At 33.6% G+C, this 21,601-nt stretch overlaps 1 protein-coding gene across 1 annotated transcript in view; it reads right to left on the reverse strand.

The window, feature by feature from the left end:
* The window catches only part of tom1l2a (target of myb1 like 2 membrane trafficking protein a), a 33,683-nt gene extending 12,454 nt beyond the window's left edge, over positions 1–21,229 (reverse strand). The window contains 12 exon segments of the mRNA NM_001351677.2: positions 2,542–2,617; positions 3,522–3,639; positions 4,632–4,830; positions 7,051–7,093; positions 8,915–9,048; positions 9,340–9,456; positions 10,519–10,680; positions 11,998–12,132; positions 12,545–12,694; positions 14,610–14,688; positions 17,399–17,483; positions 21,154–21,229. Coding sequence (NP_001338606.2) covers positions 2,542–2,617; positions 3,522–3,639; positions 4,632–4,830; positions 7,051–7,093; positions 8,915–9,048; positions 9,340–9,456; positions 10,519–10,680; positions 11,998–12,132; positions 12,545–12,694; positions 14,610–14,688; positions 17,399–17,483; positions 21,154–21,205 — 1,350 coding nt within the window. The 5' untranslated portion in view covers positions 21,206–21,229.
* Positions 21,230–21,601: the final 372 nt, after the last annotated feature.

The following is a 21,601-nucleotide window of genomic DNA, read 5'->3' on the forward strand; positions in this document are numbered from 1 at the left end:
AAAAATAAACATATATATAAATAATGATAATGAATAACAATAAAATAAACAATTTAATTAATACATAATAATAATAATACCTAATGATGCATAATAGTATAGTAAATAAATAATACAATATATAATGAATAATAAACAAATAAATAATAATAACTTATGATGCATAATAATATAATAAATAAATATTATAATAGTAAATAATAATAATAATAAATTATACAATAAGTAATAATAATAATGAATCATATAATAAATAAATATAATAAAAAATAAACAAATAAAAAATAATAATAATTTCTAACAGTAAAATAATAAATAATAACTAATGATGCATAATAATACAATAAATACATGTTATAATAAATAATAAATAATTAAATAAATAATAATAATGAATGACAATAAAATAAATATTATTATAAAAATAATAATAGCAATAACTAATGAAGCATAATAATATAATAAAATATTATAATAAATAATGAACAAGTAAATAAATAATAATAATGAAAAACAATAAAATATTTTTTGTTAATAAATAATAATAATAACTAATGATGCATAATAATGTAATAAATAATATTATAATAAATAATAAATAATAAACAAATAATGAATAATTATAATGAATAACAATAACATGAATAAATAAATATTGTTATTAAATAATTATATTATTAATGAATAATAATAATAAATATATTAATTTATTTTATTATTTATTTGTTGCATTATTATTAAATAATAATAAATACAATAAATAAATAATTAATAAATGAATGAATAATAGTACTAATAATAATAATATATGAATAATAATAAAATAAATAAATATTATAATAAATAAATAATAATAATAACTAATTATGCATAATAATATAATAAATAAATATTATAATAAATAAATAATAATATTATGAATCTCAATCAAGAATAATGCATAATAATAAATACATAAATATAATAATAATATTAATAATAATAATGAATACCAATAATAAAAATATAAAATAAATAAATAATAATAAAAAATAACAGTGAACAATAGTAATAAAATAAATATTATAATAATAAATAAGAAGAAGAAAGAATGAATGACTAAATGAATGAATGAATGAATGAATAATAATAATAATAATAATAACAAATAAATAAATAAATAAATAAATAAGAGTTATTTAGTTCTTTGTTTTTGCATATTAGTTTATATAAAGTCACTAAAATAATGTGAATCTGGAAAGTGAGATTACTGTGTGCAATAGCCAAACACTGGATACACTAGTTTTAATCCAGGTTAGAGTCCAGCATCTAGATAGTGGATGATGATGGTGAAATCTACAGCTTTTCCCCTGAGGAATGAGGTGAAAATGAGGTGAAGCACAGTAAAGAAGGAGAGAGCCGAGAGCAGAGCTCATCAGAGATGAATAATGGTGTCTCCGAGAGCGTCTCTCTGCTTTACTGTGCCGTGTTTAGTGTTGATGGAGGGATGAACAGACACACAGTGTTTCTGGTGGCATCCTCACCATTCCTTGGGTCATAAGCCAGCTGTCTATGGGCTCCAGCTCAGCGTTAGCGCCTTTTACATTGGGCTGAATCAACAACAGAAAACAGCTTACACACGTGCAGAAAAAGAAGAAAAACACACACACACACACACACACCCAAACCAGGACTAAAGCACTAAAGTCTCAATAAGAGAAAGTCACTCTGAGTCAGTGAACTGCAGTAGATGGAGAGGAGAAAACAAACAAGAGGAGGAGAAATATATATAGATATAAAGAGATGTAAACTTTGAGCTGTGGGCTGATGGCTGGGCACTGCAGGACTGTTGTGTAACATCAGCGCATTTCAACACAACGCCTGTGTGTGCTAATAATGGAGATATAAAATATCTGGAGTGATTTGCTAACATGAGGATTTCATAACACTGAGTTTCACTGACACCATCAGACTTTGGAGAAACCTCACTGTTTACCCATTTGATTTAAAGACACACAGCACGAATGCTTTTCCTGCTTAAGGTCTTGTTTCTAGTCCAAATATCTGCACATTATTAAAATCAAGAAGCATTTTCTTGTTTAAATGAAAACTCATTTTATTTTGACTTTGAAGAAATAAGAATAAGACCTTGAAATAAGACCTTAGGCTCAATTTTAATGATCTAGGCGCAAAGTCTAAAGTGAAGGGCGCAAAAGCGTTAGGAGCATGTCTGAATCCACAATAAAATCCCCTCTGCAGCCGGCGCATGGTCTAACAGGGCTGAGTGGGGTATATATATGCTGGTAAAACTGAAAAGTGTGGGGGGGATGCTTAAAAGGGGGGCGATCATGAACTGAAGAGCGGAGGGGAGTTATCTACCCACTCTGGTCATGAACAATTCTGTAATTGTGCATCAATCATGGTGTGGTTTGACACTGAGAGACCTCATAGTGCCAATATATTTGAGTGTAGAAACTACAGTACAGTGCTGCAGTGAGTGTGCTCATTTATTATCAGTCTTCATCAGTGTGTGTGTGTGTGTGTGTGTGTGTATAAACTCACCCCAGTGGCGTTCTGCTGTCTGATGTCTAATGCTGAGGCCAAACCCACCAGAGCCTGAGGATCCTCATATTTAACACTGCAAGAGAACACCGCAATCAGAGCATATTTATTAATTTATTTATTAATTTATTAATTTATTTACTCATGTATTTATTTATTTTATTTATTTATGCAATTATTTATTTATTCAATTATTCAATTTTTTATTTTTTTATTCATTTATTTATTCAATTAATTATTTGTTTATTTATTTATTCAATGATTTATTTATTCATTTATTCCGTTATTCATTTATTTATTCAATTATTTATTAATTAAATTATTTATTTATTTATTCAATTTATTATTTATTCAATTAATTATTTACTTATATAATTATTTATTTATTCAATTATTTATTTATTTATTTATTTATTCTTTCATTTATTCAATTATTTATTTATTTATTAACTTATTTATTCATTTATTAAATTATTTTTATTCAATTATTTATTTATTCATTAGTTTATTCAATTATTTATTTTATTCATTTATTTATTTAATTGTTTATTTGTTTGTTTATTTATCCAATTATTTATTTTATTCAATTATGCAATTATTTATTTATTCATTTGTTTATTCAATTATTTATTTATTTATTCATTCGTTTATTAAATTTATTTATTCATTTATTAGTTTATTCAATTATTTATTGATTAATTTATTAGTTTTTTCAAATATTTATTTATTCATTTATTAGTTTATTCAATTGCTTGTTTTTTATTCATTTATTGTATTATTAATTTATTAATTGATTAAATTATTTATGTATTTATTTATTCATTTGTTTATTCATTTATTTATTTATTCGTTTATTCAATTATTCATTTATTTATTCATTCATTTTTTATTAAATCAATTATTTATTTACTAGTTCATTTGTTCACCGGTTTTCAGCATTGTGTGAGTATGTGTTTGTGCGTGTGTGTGTGTACACTCACTTCCTGCGCTGCTCGGCCAGAGAGCTGGAGCGTGTGTGTGCGAACATGTCGAAGTCGTCCTGAGGGTTGTGATTGGCCAGAGAGCTGAGCGTCCCGCTGACGCTGTCTGACCTGACATCTGCAGGAGAAAAGCAGGCTATATAAGGTTGCATATTTTACTATTAATGTGCGCCTTTTAATCTATTTTCAAGGTTGATGTTTCCAACAATGGATTTATTTTCGTCCATGATCAAAAAAATACTTATTGTTAACCTCATTTTTTTTTCAGAATTTAAATTTCGCCATCATCTGTCAGTGCCTGAAACAATTTATTGAATGAGCTGTTCTCTCAAAACCCCACCCTTCTGTTTCTGAAACCCCACCCTTCTGTTTTCCTGAAACCCCGCCCTGCTGTTTCTGAAACCCTGCCCTGCTGTTTCTGAAACCCCGCCCTGCTGTTTCTGAAACCCTGCCCTGCAGTTTCTGAAACCCCGCCCTTCTGTTTCTGAAACCCCACCCTGCTGTTCCTGAAACCCCGCCCTGCTGTTTCTGAAACCCCGCCCTGCTGTTTCTGAAACCCCGCCCTGCTGTTTCTGAAAACCCGCCCTGCTGTTCCTGAAACCCCGCCCTGCTGTTTCTAAAACCCTGCCCTGCTGTTTCTGAAACCCCGCCCTGCTGTTTCTGAAAACCCGCCCTGCTGTTCCTGAAACCCCGCCCTGCTGTTTCTGAAACCCCGCCCTGCTGTTTCTGAAACCCTGCCCTGCTGTTTCTGAAACCCCGCCCTGCTGTTTCTGAAACCCCGCCCTGCTGTTTCTGATTGGTCAGATGGCTCTACTTTTCTTTGCCTAAAAAAACAATTATTTATTCATTTATATATATATATATACAGTATATGTGTGCATGTGTGTACGTATGTATGCATGCATGTGTAGTTATGTATGTATTTATGTATGTGTGTGTATGTATGTGTGTGCGTTTGTGTATAGGACTGTATGTATGTGTGAATCTTATCATATATGTATATGTATGTATTTATGCGTGTCTGTGTGTGTGTGTGTGTGTGTGCATGTTTGCATGTGTGTGTATGTATATATGTGTGTGTGTGTGTGTGTGTTTGTGTGTGATCCTCACCAAGTCCCGCCAGCTGTGTGGACAGGGATGCAGTATCAGCAGCAGCAGCAGCAGCAGGAGCAGCGGGAGGAGTCTGCATGTGTGTGTGTGTGTGAGTGTGTGTGTGTGTGGGTGTAGTGCTGATGCGAGGAGTGACCACCGCTGGAGATCCGGGACCCAGATCTATTAGATTATCCTCCTCTGAAGCCTCATTCAGCACCTGCGCATTCACAACACACACACACACACACAACACACACACACAACGCACACACACACACAACACACACACACACACACACACACAAACACACTGCTCTAATCATCAGAATATTAACATGACAATCCCTCACTATACACACACTGGCGTAATGAAGACATCTCCATCATGAAAATACAAATAGATCATTCATTCATTCAGCTTAGACACTAATTTATAAGACGTCGCCACAGCGGAATGAACCGCCAACTATTATTCGCTTATATAAACTAAATCAGCGGTGTCCAAACCCTGCAAAGTTTGGTTCAAAGCCCAATCAGACACACCTGAGCTAGCTGATCAAGCTCTCACAAGGCTTTCTAGAAGCATCCTCCCAGGTGTGTTGAGGCAAGCTGAAGCTAAAATCTGCAGGACACCGGCCCTCCAGAACCGAGTTTGGACACCCCTGAACTAAATAATTCATGACTATTTTAATATTTTAATGAATGTGTTCTGTAGGTGTTCTACATGCAATATATTAAAAAAATAGCAGATTATTAGATCAAATAACAAATGTGTGTGCGCGTGCTTTAGGTTATTTATTCATGAATTATTTAAGATGCATAATGATTAATATGTAAATATTAGTGGTGGGCCTCTTATCATGTCTGCTTAGTTCAGTGATGACTTAAGGTCATCAGAAATGGCCGTTTGGAGCTGATGTATGTTGATTTATGTTTACCTGAATAAACAGTTAATAAACACAAGCACATCTTACTGAACATCATTTATTTTCATCACCAATTATCACAGTAGAACAGCTCCTCCAGCAGTCTGTGATGCATTTTGGAAACAGGAGATAGCCCCTGCTCTAATGCGACACCTGGCTAGAGAAACCCGTTCCCAAAGACTTTAGTCATTATTTAGGTAGCACACATATTCTGAATGAGCCATTTTAATCTGGATTAATTCCTAGATTAATCTAGATTAAAAAAATAATCTATGCCCGCCTATAGTAAATACAAACACACACACACACACACACACATACACAGGTAAGCACTACGCTTTCTAAATCACGAGTTTGACACCTCGGTCACACTTTACAATCAGGTTGTATTAGTTATTGTTAGTTAATATATTTAATAAGATGAACAAAAGACTTTAATAATGATAACTCATCCATGCTAATGTAAATAAACAATAATGCTGATGTCAACCTGATGATAACTAGCATGAATTTGGATTTTAATAATGCACAAATAAATATTAAGCTGTGATTCATAAACAGGGTGTCACGGAGGCTCAATGGTTAGCACTGTGGCCTCACAGCACTCAGGTCTCTGGTTTGAGTCCCGGCTGGATCAGTTGGTGCTTCTGTGTGGAGTTTGCATGTTCTCCCCGTGTTGGCGTGAGTTTCCTCCGGTTGCTTCAGTCCAAACACATGCGCTATAGGGGAATTGATCAACTGAACTGGCTGTAGTGTATGAGCGTGCGTGTGTATGGGTGTTTCCCAGTACTGGTTTGAGGCTGGAATGGTGTCCACTGTGTAAAACATATGCTGGAATAGTTGGCGGTTCATTCCGCTGTGGCGACCCCTAATAAATAAGGGACTAAGCCGAAGGAAAATGAACGAATGATTAATAAATGCTGTTCTTTATTAATATATGTTAGTAAATAAATGAACTGATGAAACCTTATTGTAAAGTGTGAATCATGTCTTCGTATGAGAAAGCTACAGAACTGATTTAGGGCATCGATTGGAAGAATTAAGGAAAACAAGGGTCGGTAAACTGGTAGCATCATCCTACTTCACTCACAGCTACACACAGATCATACTTGCCTCTCTCAGCTAAGCATCATGCAAACATTAAAAACATTCAATAAAGACATGAGCATGCAAAATCAACAGCGAGCACACGAGTGAAACATAAACACTGATGCTAGACAAATAATACAGCCTACGGTAGCTCTTTATTTTGATGGTGCATTAGACTATTAGTAGACTGTCTGCTGAATATCTGCTGATGCTGCTCCTTCAACAGACATTTCACTGACTAGAAGACACTTTGCAAGTACATGTCAACTTGTCTGACTAACATTAACCCCATCCTAACAGTCTACGTATAATCTAATGAGAATTAGCAGGCATGTAGATGCAGTGTAACTTAAATTCAACAAACAGACCATCAAAATAAAGTCTGACCTAGAGTATTAAAGAGAACAGAGTGTCAAACTCACCCCGTTGTTTTGTGCAGCTCTGCCAACTCGATATCTCTCGTACCTGTTAGAAACAAACAACAAATCCCAAAAGAGTATATGTAATATTTGTGATCCTAAATTAAATATTGGACCATTTTAAGACACTCATTCAGCAAATGCATGATCATTCACAACAGAAATGCTTGAAGTTTCTCCTCTGACTCTACATCATAACTTTTAAATCCCGATGGATGGGGCAACCATTACTGCATCCAAAATGGTGAAAAGCCTTGGAGTAACGATTGATGACCAGACCTTCCCTGACCACATTTCTAGAACTGATTGATCATGCAGATTCGCACTCTATAACATCAGAAAGGTCCGACCCTTCCTTTCTGAACATGCAGCTCAACTCCTTGTTCAAGCTCTTGTTCTCTCTAGTCTGGACTATTGCAACTCTCTACTAGCCGGGCTTCCAGCTAACTCTATCAAACCTCTTCAACTGCTCCAGAATGCAGCAGCACGAGTGGTCTTTAATGAACCTAAAAGAGCACATGTCACTCCGCTGCTCATCTGTTTGCACTGGCTGCCAGTTGCTGCTCGCATCAAATTCAAAGCTCTGATGTTTGCTTACAAAGCGACTTCTGGCTTTGCACCTTCTTATCTGCTCTCACTTCTGCAGATGTATGTGTCCTCCAGAAACTTGCGTTCTGTGAATGAACGTCGCCTCGTGGTTCCATCCCAAAGAGGGAAGAAATCACTTTCCCGAACTCTCGCATTCAATCTGCCCAGTTGGTAGAATGAACTCCCTAACTGCATCAGAACAGCAGAGTCACTCGCTGTCTTCAAGAAACCACTAATAACTCAACTATTTAGCTTCCACTTCCCTTCCTAATCTGCAATTGCCTCTCTGACTCCTCCACTAACTACATTAATAAAAAAAAAATAATAAAAAAAGAATTACTAATGTTTTACTTATGAGACTTTAGAGACCTGAAACTTGCCTCCAGCACTTCTTCACTGTTGCTCTTATAGTTGTGTAAATTGCTTCCTTGTCCTCATTTGTAAGTCGCTTTGGATAAAAGCATCTGCTAAATGACTGAATGTAAATGTATTCTATGGTTTTAAATAGTTTTAAGTGTTCTTAATGTGCAGTTTGCCTTGGTAAGATCTCGAATGTTTGGCCAGGACTCTCCTAAAAAAGATATTATTTATCTCAGAGAGTCTTTTCTGGTTAAATAATGGTTAAAAAAAATAAAACATCTTTGTTTTTTACTCTTTATTCATAATAAATGCATTTTTGTATTTAAACAACTTGGTGCAAAATGTGAGAATGAAACCTGCGCCTGGGTGACACCAGCAAAACAACACTTGCATCTATCTAGCGTGATGAATTTAGAATTGTTCGCCCTCCTGTGAATTAATTTACCTCCTCAATTATTTCCCAAATGATGAGCAGATTCAGGAGTTATTCTCAGTGTTTCCTCTAATGTCTGTTCTTCTGGAGAAAGTCTGATTTGTTTTATTTGTGCTAGAATAACAGCAGTGTTTAATAGTGTTAAAGTCATGTTAAGCTCAATATTATTCACCCCTTTAGCAATATTAGTGTTGGATTGTCTCCAGAATAAACCACTGTTATACAATGACTTGCCTAATTACCCTAACTTTACCCTAATTACCCTAGTGAAGCCTTTACATGTCACTGTAAGCTGAACACTAGTGTCTTGAAGAAGATCTAGTCTAATATTATGTGCTGTCACACATATCAGTTATTAGAGATGAGTTATTAACACTTATGATTAGAAATGTGTTGGAGAAATCTGTTAAACAGAAATTAAGGTAAAAACATACAGGAGGACTAATAATTCTGACTGCAACTGTATATACTATGATGGAGCCTCACCTCTCGTAGCGCAGGAACATGTTGTTTAAATCATCGTTAGCATGCAGCAGCTCTTCGGTGACCTCTTCATTGGATACGCGAGAGATGAGCTCTACGATCCTGTGCTGCATGGCTCGACAGGTCCGGTTCAGCTCCTGACGCACACCATTGCACAAACAACTTCAACTTACTAATGTTTTTAACTAATACTTCAGTTTGTAATTAAATTAATTTGTCTGACATCAGAATTAAGAATCAAGCAGCGTCACATTGGAAAGCGTTAAACACACAGGTGTTATGGAGGAGATCTGTGCTGCTGCATTCTCTTGTGGACACATGTAAACTCGTCAGGGAAAAGTATTGAGATATTCTTTTGCAGTGGAAGCTGTGCTAACCGCAAGGACTTATTATTATCATCATCATCAGATATTGTTTGTTCATAATACCTGGAGTAATTCGAGATCAGATGCGTCTTCTTGGCCCGGCACCATCTCTGTCAGCATCTCCGACATCACTTTAATATTCCCGCGTACAATATCCAGCTCACTCCGCAGACGTGCAATCTGGACAAACAACACAACTATCAACAAAGACACACACAGCTATATACATTCTTAATTCTCACCCAAATTTAAAGAAAATAATTAAAATATATATATATAATTTAGGCTTAACAATAAATAAAATATTTAAATAAATATTAAACAGTTAAATTCAATTTTAATAAAGCTTTAAAATAAATTAAATAATAAAAAAGCAACTTAGAATTAAATTAAATAAATAAATATTAAATAATTAAATTCTAATTTAAGCTTAAAATAAATTAAATAAATAATAAAATTCTAATTTAAGCTTAAAAAGAAATTAAATAAATAAATATTAAATAATTAAATTCTAATTTTAGCTTAAACAAAATTAAATAATTAAATATTAAATAATTCAATTCTAATTTAAGCTTAAAAATAAATTAAAGAAATAAATATTAAATATTCAATTCTAATAAAAAAAATACAATTAGAAAAAAGTATTTAAATAATTAAATAAATATAAAATAATGAAATTTTAAAATTAAATGTTAAAATTAAAAAGAAATTAGATAATAATTCCTTAATTCCTTCGGCTTAGTTACTGATTCATCTGGAGTTGCCACAGCGGAATGAACCGCCTAGAAGAAATCTTAATCAAATAAATATTGAATTAAATAAAAAAAATTTAAAATTTGAAATAAATTCCTAAAATAATTAACATAAAATAATTAAATTATAATTTTCAAGTTTAAAAATAAATTAAATAATGAAAAAAATATTAAATAATTAAATTTTATTTTTAAGCTTAAAATAAATTAAATAATTAAATAAATATAAATTAATTAAATAAATAAATAAATTTTAAAACTGAATAAAATAATTAAATAAACATAAAATAATTAAATTATATTTTTAAGCTTAGAAATAAACCAATTAAATTAAATTAAATTAAATTAAATTAAATTAAATTAAATTAAATTAAATTAAATTAAATTAAATTAAATTAAATTAAATTAAATTAAATTAAATACTTTTATGGTTTGCACTTCTCAGTAGCACATCTGATCTTTGCATGTAAGAGAGTGAAATCGGGAGTACCTGCTCTGGGTTTGCAGAGATGGGTCCTGCTGCAGTCTGCATGTGTGTGTTGTTGAAGACTGGCGCTGCAGCGGCTGCAGGTTTAGGGCTGCTCTCAGGTGCAGTGTGTGTTTGTGCAGGTGCTTTATACCTGTGTGTGCCTGGATCCACCTCCGGGACGCCCTGCAAACAACAAACACACACCACAAGATGAAAACAAACACACGAGCTGTTGCTTTCCTGTCATTGTTTTGTCGTAAAACAGATTATTTATGATAATACTGATTCATAATTGATATTAGGGCTTTATTAGACGCCGTTACAGACTGAACTGAATTGCATCAGGAGAAATGTGCAGTCTTGAAAGCACAATGCTTCCACTTCACACATCATTGGGTGATTTTCTTATGTTGGGCCTGAAATCATCAGTATAAATATTTTATTCATATTTATTTTATATGTTTACTCCAAGATTTGTCATGAAGTTCTACATAAAGTGAGGAATATGATCACATATGAGTAGATTTCTGAGAATATACTGTAAAATGTCCTTTACATGTGCACAATTTATATAAACTATTAAGGGACAGAGTTTAAAGAAATGGTACTATATGGTGATATATATTATTATCCTATTAAGCTTAAGAATAAATAATAATATATAAAAGAATTAAATTCTACGTAAAATAAATCAAATAATTAAATATTCAATTATTAAATATTTTTTAGGCTTAAAAATAAATACATTGAGTAAATATTAAATTATTTAATTCGAATTTAAACAAATGAATTAATTAAAAGTGAATTAAGCTTAAAATTAATTCATTAAATTATTAATAAATAAAAATAAATTAAATAAATAAATATAAAATGATTAAACTCTCATTTAAGCTTAAAAATAAATTAAATAATAAATATTTAATTATTAAATTCTAATTTAAGCCTAAAATAAATTAAATAAATATTAAATAATTAAACTAATTCAAGCTAAAATAAATTAAATAAATCAAGTAATTAAATATTCAATTATTAAATAATTTTTAGGCTTAAAAATAAATGCATTGAATTAATATTAAATAACTTAATTCAAATTTAAAGAAATAAATTAATTAAAAGTGAATTAAGCTAAAATTTATTAATTAAATTAATATTCAAAAAAATAAATTAAATAAATAAATATTACATAATTAAATTCTAATTTAAGCTTAAAATTTTATTAAATAAATTTAATTTAATTCAAATTTAAGAAACTAACTGATTAAAGGTGATTTTTAAGCTTAAAATTTATTAATTAATTAATATTAAATACAAATAAATATTAAACAATTAATAAAATCAATTTAAGGCAAAAAAAATCAATTAAATCATTAAATAAATATCAAATAATTTAATTCATGATTTACCACATAGTGAGTTTATATTAATGGTACTATATATATATATATCAGGATATGAGATGACTTATATGGTGATATGAGACTTGTGTATGCGATCTCTCACCCGCTGTGGTGTGTGTATGGGCGAGAGAGCGTCCAGATCCGCCATGGGAAACTCCACCCCTTTCCTCTTCAGCTCCTCGTAAATGTGCACCACTCCAGTCAGGTCTGGACTGCTCCTGAACGCATCGGCCCAAGCCTGAGAACGCACCCACCCACACACACACACACACACACAGGTATGTTTACACGAGAGCTTGCACAGACTAGTCAACCTTAAAGGAGAGATATTGTCCCCCTTTTTACTAGATGTAAAATGCATCTCTGATGAGTTTGAGCTGAGAATAGCACTAAGATAGGCACTAGTGGGCGGGGCTTCTCCCCTCTGATGACACGTACAAAGAGAGAATGTCAATCAAAGTGTTTCTGCATCAAGTCTGAGTATAATAAACACAATTAATTACTGTTGACCATTACAGGCTGCTGGAGATACACACACACTGCTGCTGTGTTTAAACCCCTTATAAAAGTGATTTCTGCATAATATCTCTGTCATGGTGCATTTTAATTGGCAAAAACACAAATGCAGATGTTGTTTGAGCTGAACTGACCTGTATCAGCGCCAGCACTTTGTCCTGGGCTATAGCAGGAGGGTTGTTCTTCGGGCTGATTATCTTCACCATCACGCCTTCAATGAAGTCTCTGTTGGCTACATGGACGTGGAAACGGTGGCCGCAGTTTTTCACACAAGTCTCAAGCACCTAAAAACACAATCATATTAAAGATTAGAGCAAAACAGCACACACACACACTGCAGAACACTTTATTTACTCAGAGTTTGAGTCTTGTTTCTAGTCCAAATATCTCAAAAGTCTTAAATCAAGAAGAATTTTCTAGACAAGCCAAAAATATAGTCTTGTTTTCAGATATAATGAGTCAAAATGAAGTGAGTTTCTCCTTAAAACGACTAAAATACTCTTGTTTTCGCTTTAATAACATTAATTACCTTGTGTTTATATACATAGGGTCATCACATTTGCATGATGCAGTGTCGTTTATGTAGTTCTGATATATTAATGCTTAACCTTTTTACATTTATTTTATTTAATCATGATCATAATAATGATCAACTTTATTTTAAATAGCACCTGTAAAAGTAGCATCTCAAAGTGTTTTATAAACAAAGAGTGCAGAAGTAAAAAAAATACATGCATAAAATACTAGACAAAAAAAACAACGCAATTATAATAAAGATTATGAAATAAAGAAACAATAAAAAATTATGGAAATTAAAATAAATTAAGAAATAAAATATAATGAAATAAAGAAATGATTGAAGAAATAATTACAGAAATAAAATTTAATTTAAAAAAATTAAGAAATAAAATATCTTGAAATAAAAAACTAATTGAAGAAATAATTACAATAAAAAAATAAATTAAATAAATAAAAATAATAAAAAATTAAGAAATAAAACATTGCAAAATAAATAAATAATTAAACAAATAAAATGAAAAATTAAATAAATATCAAATAAAAATATTACAAAATAAAAAAATAATGAATTAAAAAGATAATTATAAAAATGAAAATGAAATATTATAAATTAAATTATTAAAAGAAAATCATTTTGCTTCTCGGTCTTTTTTCTATCAGTGTAAACACACTGGTTTCCTTACACTTATCACTGGTTTAGCGATATTTAAAACATAGCTTCTCACCTATAAAGATTTAAATAATCGAGCTCCTGTTATCTAGCCAACCTTCTGTCTCGTTACAATCCAGCTCGCTCTTTAAGATCTCAGACTCAGGGCTTCTGGTAGCACCTAGAATAGCAAAGCCCACTAAAGGAGGTCGAGCCTTCTCATTTATGGCTCCTAAACTCTGGAATAGCCTTCCTGATAATGTTCGAGGCTCCGACACACTCGCTTAGTTCAACACTAGATTAAAGACCTATCTGTAAAGCACACACTCAGTGCATCACTTAGCGGTGTGATACATGAATGTGCTCCACGTATCTCGTTTATATACACTATAAGCAGCAGCTACGCTAATTATTCCCTTTATTCTCTATTTCTACCTGGGAATACTCATCCCGAGGCCCTCAGACTATGCAGAGTCACTGATTAGATCCAAGACCAGCGACAAGATGATCCCAAGGTTTCCATTATCCTGGACCAGGCCGTATCCTGAGCTGCTGCTGTGGTGGTCATGGAGGAGTGGAGAGCATGAGACTGATTCCTGTGACGCTCCAGTGACTGATTAGTCTTTACTGAGGTCCAGCTTCCAGCCTCCGGCGCCTAGACTGCAGCTCTGCACAAGACCTTTGGCAGGAGAAATGGTCGTGCCCAACACTGAGTCTGGTTTCTCTCAAGGTTTTTTTTCCTTTACTTTCGCCAATTGGTGAAGTTTTTTCCTCTATAGTGTTTGAACTCTCAGTAGTGATTATTAAACCACACTGAACTGAGCTAAACTGACCTAAACTTAAACTCTGAAAACTGGACTACACTTCTTCCATTTACTATGATCTTTTATGTGAAGCTGGTGAAGCTGTGAAATGTGAAGCTGAATCTACAAAAAGAAGCGCAAAAAAAAAGCGCTATACAAATAAAGGTGAACTGAATTGAATTATCAAGAATGTCCTGCGCTAATATTAAACAGTACTCCGTCACTCACGGTCAGAGCCAGCATCACTTCACGGAAGTTTCTGTTGCCGTTGAGTCTCTTCTTCACTGCACGCATGGCGTCTCTGGGCCTGTGGAGAATCACGACAGCGTAAAGATCATATAAACGTTAATGCGGGGTTTCTGCAGATATCATAGCGACAAATTTATAGTTTCCCTCTTTTTTATGATTTCATATTAATATTCTGGTTGTTCTGAGTGTGCCGGTTTAGGTTCAGTTCAACACACAGTTCAGATGTTTTTATTATAATGTGTTCAAATGTGTCATGTTGGGGGCGTGTACACAGTTTGCTGTTTTAGGGGGCGTGTTGCTTCACATTTAAATTAGTTTCGGCTTCCCGCCAAACATAACAAGGGGGCGGAGCCAAGAGCTTCCACGCTCTGAGTTCGCAACAGACAGGCTGACAGACAGGCTGTGTCCGAAACCGCATACTTCCATACTATATAGTACGCTAAAATCAGTATGTGAGCCGAGTAGTATGTCCGAATTCATAGAATTCGAAAGTACCCGGATGACTTACTACTTCCGGCGAGATTCTGAAGTGCGCATGCCATGCACGCTGCACTATCCCATAACGCCCCATGAGAGAATTCATAATTGGAAGTGAGGCGACGCAACTGTTGCAGGTAGGTCTCGTGACCATGACAAAATGGCGGATGTAGTTCGTCCGAATTCCATTCATACTTTTCACATTCATACAGTATAGAGCGTACTATTTTAGTTCTACGTTTACATTCAAATGCAGTACCTACTGAGTAGTAGCCGGTTTCGGACGCAGCCACAGAGAGAAGCTAAGCTAAGCTAAGATCAGCATTCAGTCGTAAATGTACGAGTCGCACACAGACCAAGCAGAGAGTACAAAATCATTTGTGTCTCTTTGTATAGTCTCGGTGTACAAGTGCCGAGTTTTTACACCGAGACTAATAACCACACACACACACTGAATTAACTTTGACTGAGGCACTGAATGTGCCAGGACACGGCACACCAGACACACTCAGTGATGCGGCAGAAACATGAAGTGTTCCGAATCGCCGCGGCACGCATTCCAGAACTCCAAACACAGGCCTCCACCAGGACAAACACAACGGCGTCGCACTGCTGACCCGAAGCTCCGACACGTGCACCCCGACAGAAACCCACACCGCGCCGAGCCGCTGACCCGAAGCTCTGCTGCGTGCACCCCGACAGAAACCCACACTGCACCGAGCTGCTGACCCGAAGCTCCGCCACGTGCACCCCGACAGAAACCCACGCCGAGCCGCTGACCCGAAGCTGCGCCGCATTCACCCCGACAGAAACTCACACCATGCCGAGCCGCTGACCCAAAGCTCCGCCGCATTCACCCCGACAGAAACTCACACCATGCCGAGCCGCTGACCCGAAGCTCCGCCGCGTTCACCCCGACAGAAACCCACACCACGCCGAGCCGCTAACCCGAAGCTCTGCCGCGTGCACCCCGACAAAAACCCACGCCGAGCCGCTGACCCGAAGCTCCGCCGCGTTCACCCCGACAGAAACCCACACCACGCCGAGCCGCTAACCCGAAGCTCCGCCACGTGCACCAAGACAGAAACCCACGCTGAGCCGCTGACCCGAAGCTCCGCCACGTGCACCAAGACAGAAACCCACACCACACCGAGCCGCTGACCCGAAGCTCCGCCACGTGCACCCCGACAGAAACCCACGCCGAGCCGCTGACCCGAAGCCCGAAGCCCAATGAGCCTTTCATCAAAACATAGAGCGCGGGTGTTCCTTTAGTGACACCGCTTTGACTCACGTGCTGAAAATGGCGGACATGCAACAAGAAACTAAGGATATGATCGTGACGCGAGCCTGTCAATCAATATTGGTGGGCGGGGGAACGCTCTCCTACGTCAAGTTGCGGTCGGTCTGAAAACCGCTCCAATTGGTCCACCGTTTATTTGATGTTAAATTGAAAAAAAAAAGAACTGTGTGTGTTTATATCACATCAATATGATGCTATATACACTATATCAACACACACATCTGTCTAAACAGCTTGAAAAGTGGATTTTTCACCATTGGTGCCCTTTAAGACCTCTTTAACACCATTATTAAATTTAAAATCAAATCAAATCAGCCCTTTAATTGTCACATCCACTTTCATCTAGTGAAATTGAAGTCATAAAGCCCGCCTCCTCCGTGTTAATGAACGAGACTTGAACCCAAATTAAAAAATTAATCCCACTTGGAATAAAATGTCTCCTCTGAGCCCATCGGGCAGTCCTTCAGCACATGCCCGGGCTCCAATTTCAGCAGTGTGTGGAGACAGTTTGTGTCAGTCACGAGGCGTTCTGCATTCAAAGCGTTCAGTGTGAAAAGCTGTCGCGTCGTCCATAATTTATACAGTCATGGGGATCAACCGTGATCTGTTACCCCCCTACCAACTATAAAGTAGAGAAGTAATCAGTTTTAGATGCCGTCAACATGTGCAGGAAGATCACATGAAGAAGCGGAACTACAGCAACACACTCCTGGCTTACAGGAAGCACAAAGGCAGAAGTGAAGCACTGCAGGTCATGCTTTATCAATATCTTATACCTACCATAATCACGCGAGACTATATAACGCAAACTGCATGCTTATGCAAACATCTGAACACATCACATGTGGTGGAAAACACCCACAGCACTGAACGCGCTGAACAGGAGAGCAGACGCCCAAACACAGCAGAGCACAACAGACTGCTGTTCCTCATACACAGCACAGACTGTAGTGTCCGAGTGTGTGTGTGTGTGTGTGTGTTGGTCTCTCACCCTTCCTCAGTCTCGTTAATGATGTCACAGATCTCCATGTTGAGCGTCCAGTCCTCGTTCTGCAGGGAGCCATCCGTGGCCTTTTCTGTCAGAAGCACAGCACGGTCACTCATTGGCAATGTGTTATTCTGACAGGTCAGTGTAATGCGGTCATGGATTATCATGTGTAAAAGGGCAAAAACATCCTTCCTCCATGCAAGACGGCGACTCATTTAGGGAACCGATAACTACACATGCTATTCTTGTCATGAGCATCAGGGTGTGGGGGCGCTGTCATGTCAAAGCTTCCGGATGCTTTCACTTTTACTCCACTTGCTCTACATCTTTAGGCAAGTACTTTTCCTGGAGTATGACTTTTCATGAGAGAGCTGAGTGATGAATGCTCAGCAGAGTGCTCAGCAGATCCTCAACGTCTGACCTCAGCACAGAGACGCTGCTCATCAACTCTTCCCAAATCTAATCAGGAGCAGCAGTAATGCAATATGCTCTCTAACACACTTTATTCTGCGACCGCTAACAGAGACTCTGTTCGCTTGCAAATCGGTCGAATCTCGTCACTTTTTTTCTGCACAGCACTGGAGAAATAGGGGAAGCCACGGTGGCTCGGTGGTTTGCATTATGATGCAAATAAACTGCTATTGATAGATTTCCTCGCAGAGACACTCATTAAAGCAAAGCAAAGTGGTTAAAGACACCACGTGTGCAGCGGTTTTGCGTATCGTGCAGTGTCAACAAACCGAAGCACTCACGTGACTGTAAAACTGCAGATTTATGACGCTTGTAACCACATCAGGACCAGACATGATGATAACAACACACACTGCTTTTAGAATTCTAGCATAAGCTGCTCTATAATAATAATAATAATAATAATAATAATAATAATAATAATAATAATATAAATAATATAAATAATAATTATAATAATAATAATATAATGATAATGATAATTATATAAAAATGACAATAATAATAATAATATAATTATAATAATGATAATAAAAATATGTATAATAATGATAATAATATAAGAATAATAATATTAATAATAATATAACATAATAATAATATTAAGAAGAATATAATAATAATAATACAATAATAATAATAATAATAATAATAATAATATAACATAGTAATAATACTATAATAATTATTATTTTTATTTTAATTAATATGATAATAACAATAATATAATAATAATATTATTAATAATAATATTACATAATAATAATAAGAAGAAGAAGAATATAATAATAATAATACAATAATAATAATAAAAATATAACATAGTAATAATACTATAATAATAATAATAATAATAATAATAAAAATATAATAACAAAACATAATAATATATTAATAATTATATAATGATAATAATAATATAATAATACTAATAATAATGATAACAATATAATAATAATAATATAATTTGATAATAATGATAATAATAATAACACTAATAATAATAATACTATAATGATAATAATAATATAATAAGAAGAAGAATATAATAATAATAATATATATATATATATATATATATATATATATATATATATATACATACACACACACACACACACACACACACATATACACACACACACACACACACACACACACACACACACACACACACACACACATATATATATATATATATATATAAACACTTAATATACTATATATTCCTAATGTTATATAACAACATTTAATTATAAAAATTATATGTAATTATGTTTACATTTTATATAAAATTTGTTATACATTTTTAAATGATATTTATATATTAAAAATATATTACAATAAAATGCTAAATAAAAATGAATTATTAAATCTTTATTTAACTAAAACATATTCAAAAATTTAAATATTCATAACCAGGGTTTTTTTTTTACTTTCTTTAAATAATTATGTACATAATTACTATGTATAATTTGTATAATATAATATTTATAATTACATAAAGTGCCACTATATTATACAATACAATGCAAAAATAATAATGAACAAATAAAACTCATTTCTTAACAATATGTAAAAACATTTCACTCATTTGTACACAGTGCTGTATTTTTAGCTGAGACAAATCATAAATATGGATATTCTGGTGATTTTTTTTTGATTGCCTGCTTTTCATATCTCTCTCTCTCTCTCTCTCTCTCTCTCTCTATATATATATATATATATATATATATATATATATATATATATATATATATATATATATATATATAGTGTTTGTGTGTGTTATGGTGATCTACTAAACAATCCTGAGCAAAGCATTACATATAGAGTAATACATTTATTTTATAAACACAAACAGGAATGAGTGATATCTCAGTGTAGACTGAGCTTTAACTATTAAAATATTAATATTATAGAGAAGGATCTCTGATTGATCACAGTGAGCTTTCAGTGCTCAAAACTAACTAACTTTACGGACATGAAACACACTCCTCCTTACTCTCTACAAACTTAATGAATTCTCCAGCTATGAAAACAGATGTGCAGAGTTTGTCAAACTAGCTGTGTCTAAACCTGATGAAGATGCTGGTTAGCGGTTGTAACTAGAAGGGATACAGCCACAGCTGAAAGTTAATGAGAATTATTTACATTATTTATTAAATTACCAGTTAAATTGTATTTTATTTAGTATCTAACCCTAATCCAACCCTTACCTTACCCTCACAGTAATATAAATACAGTAATTATTATGAGAATTATTCATATTATTTATTAAAATACCCATTAATTTGTATTTTACTACCGTCTACCCCTCACAGTAATGCAAATACAACAATATTACAAGAGTTATTCATATTATTTATTAATTTACCTATTAAATTGTATTTAATTCATGTCTACCCCTTACAGTAATGTAAATACAGTCATTATTATGAGAATTATTCGTATTATTTATTAAATGACCAATTAAATTATGTTTTATTAACGTCTAGCCATAACCCAACCCTTAACTTACCCTCACAGTAATGTAAATACAGTAATTATAACGAGAATTATTTATATTATTTATTAAATTACCCATTAATTTGTATTTTACTAACATCTACCCCTTACAGTAATGTAAATACAGTAATTATACCCAGTATTATTCCTATTATTTATTTAATTACCAGTTAATTTGTATCTTATTAACGTTTACCTCTCACAGTAATGTAAATACAGCAATTTTAACGAGAATTATTCATATTATTTATTCAATTGCCCATTGAATTGTATTCTTTAAATGTCTAGCCATAACGTCTAGCCAAATAACCCTTAACTTACTTCCACAGTAATGTAAAAACAGTAATTATACATAATATTATTCATATTAATTATTAAATTACCCATTAAATTGTATTTTATTAACGTCTTCCCCTCACAGTATTGTAAATACCGTAATAATACACAGTATTATTCATACTATTTATGAAACTATCCATTAATCTGTATTTTAGTAACGTCTACCCCCACCCCAACCCTCACACTAATGTAAAAACACTGTTTATTGCTGTATTGTGTCATCAAAGTTGTGCTATTCTGATGTGAGTATCTTCAGCTGTATCTCCTCTAGACTTTACCATGGTGTTAGCGCATCATCTACTTTAGCTAGCTGTGCTGACTCTTCATGCTAAATCACATTCGCGGCGGATTTCAACAATAACAATGGACGAATGTGATCCTTTAATGATTATTACAACACACTGCGTTGAATCAGAGGCTCTAATAATCCGCGAACTCACCAATACACTGGCCAACAGGAGTGCTGTACGGATTCCCTAACAAGAACTCCATCTTGATGACAACAAAAATCCGCTGAAAAACTAGCAGCTGAGGCACAGCGCGCTTAAACCCCGCCCCTGACTCGCTCTGATTGGTTTACACACGCGGAACTTTTAATCGATTGATCAATATCGCTGTCAATCACGTGAAAAGGCTGATTTCCTTCCTTTTTTTGTTGAAATAAGCGTTACTTCTAAATGATCGGATTTCTTTTGTACACAAATATAACATGTTTATAATTTAGATATGTTTTAGATACATATTTTATATTTTGGTTTGTTTATTTTATTTTTTTATTTTTACGTATGTGTTACTCCTTAATGTAGGGATTTCTTATCTTCTTTTAAATGTATGTGTCAGAAACTCATATATATATATATATATATATATATATATATATATATATAT

Source organism: Danio rerio, chromosome 3, assembly GCF_052040795.2.
Source record: "Danio rerio strain M-AB ecotype USA chromosome 3, GRCz13ab, whole genome shotgun sequence".
In the NCBI taxonomy this organism is placed as follows: Eukaryota; Metazoa; Chordata; class Actinopteri; order Cypriniformes; family Danionidae; genus Danio; species Danio rerio.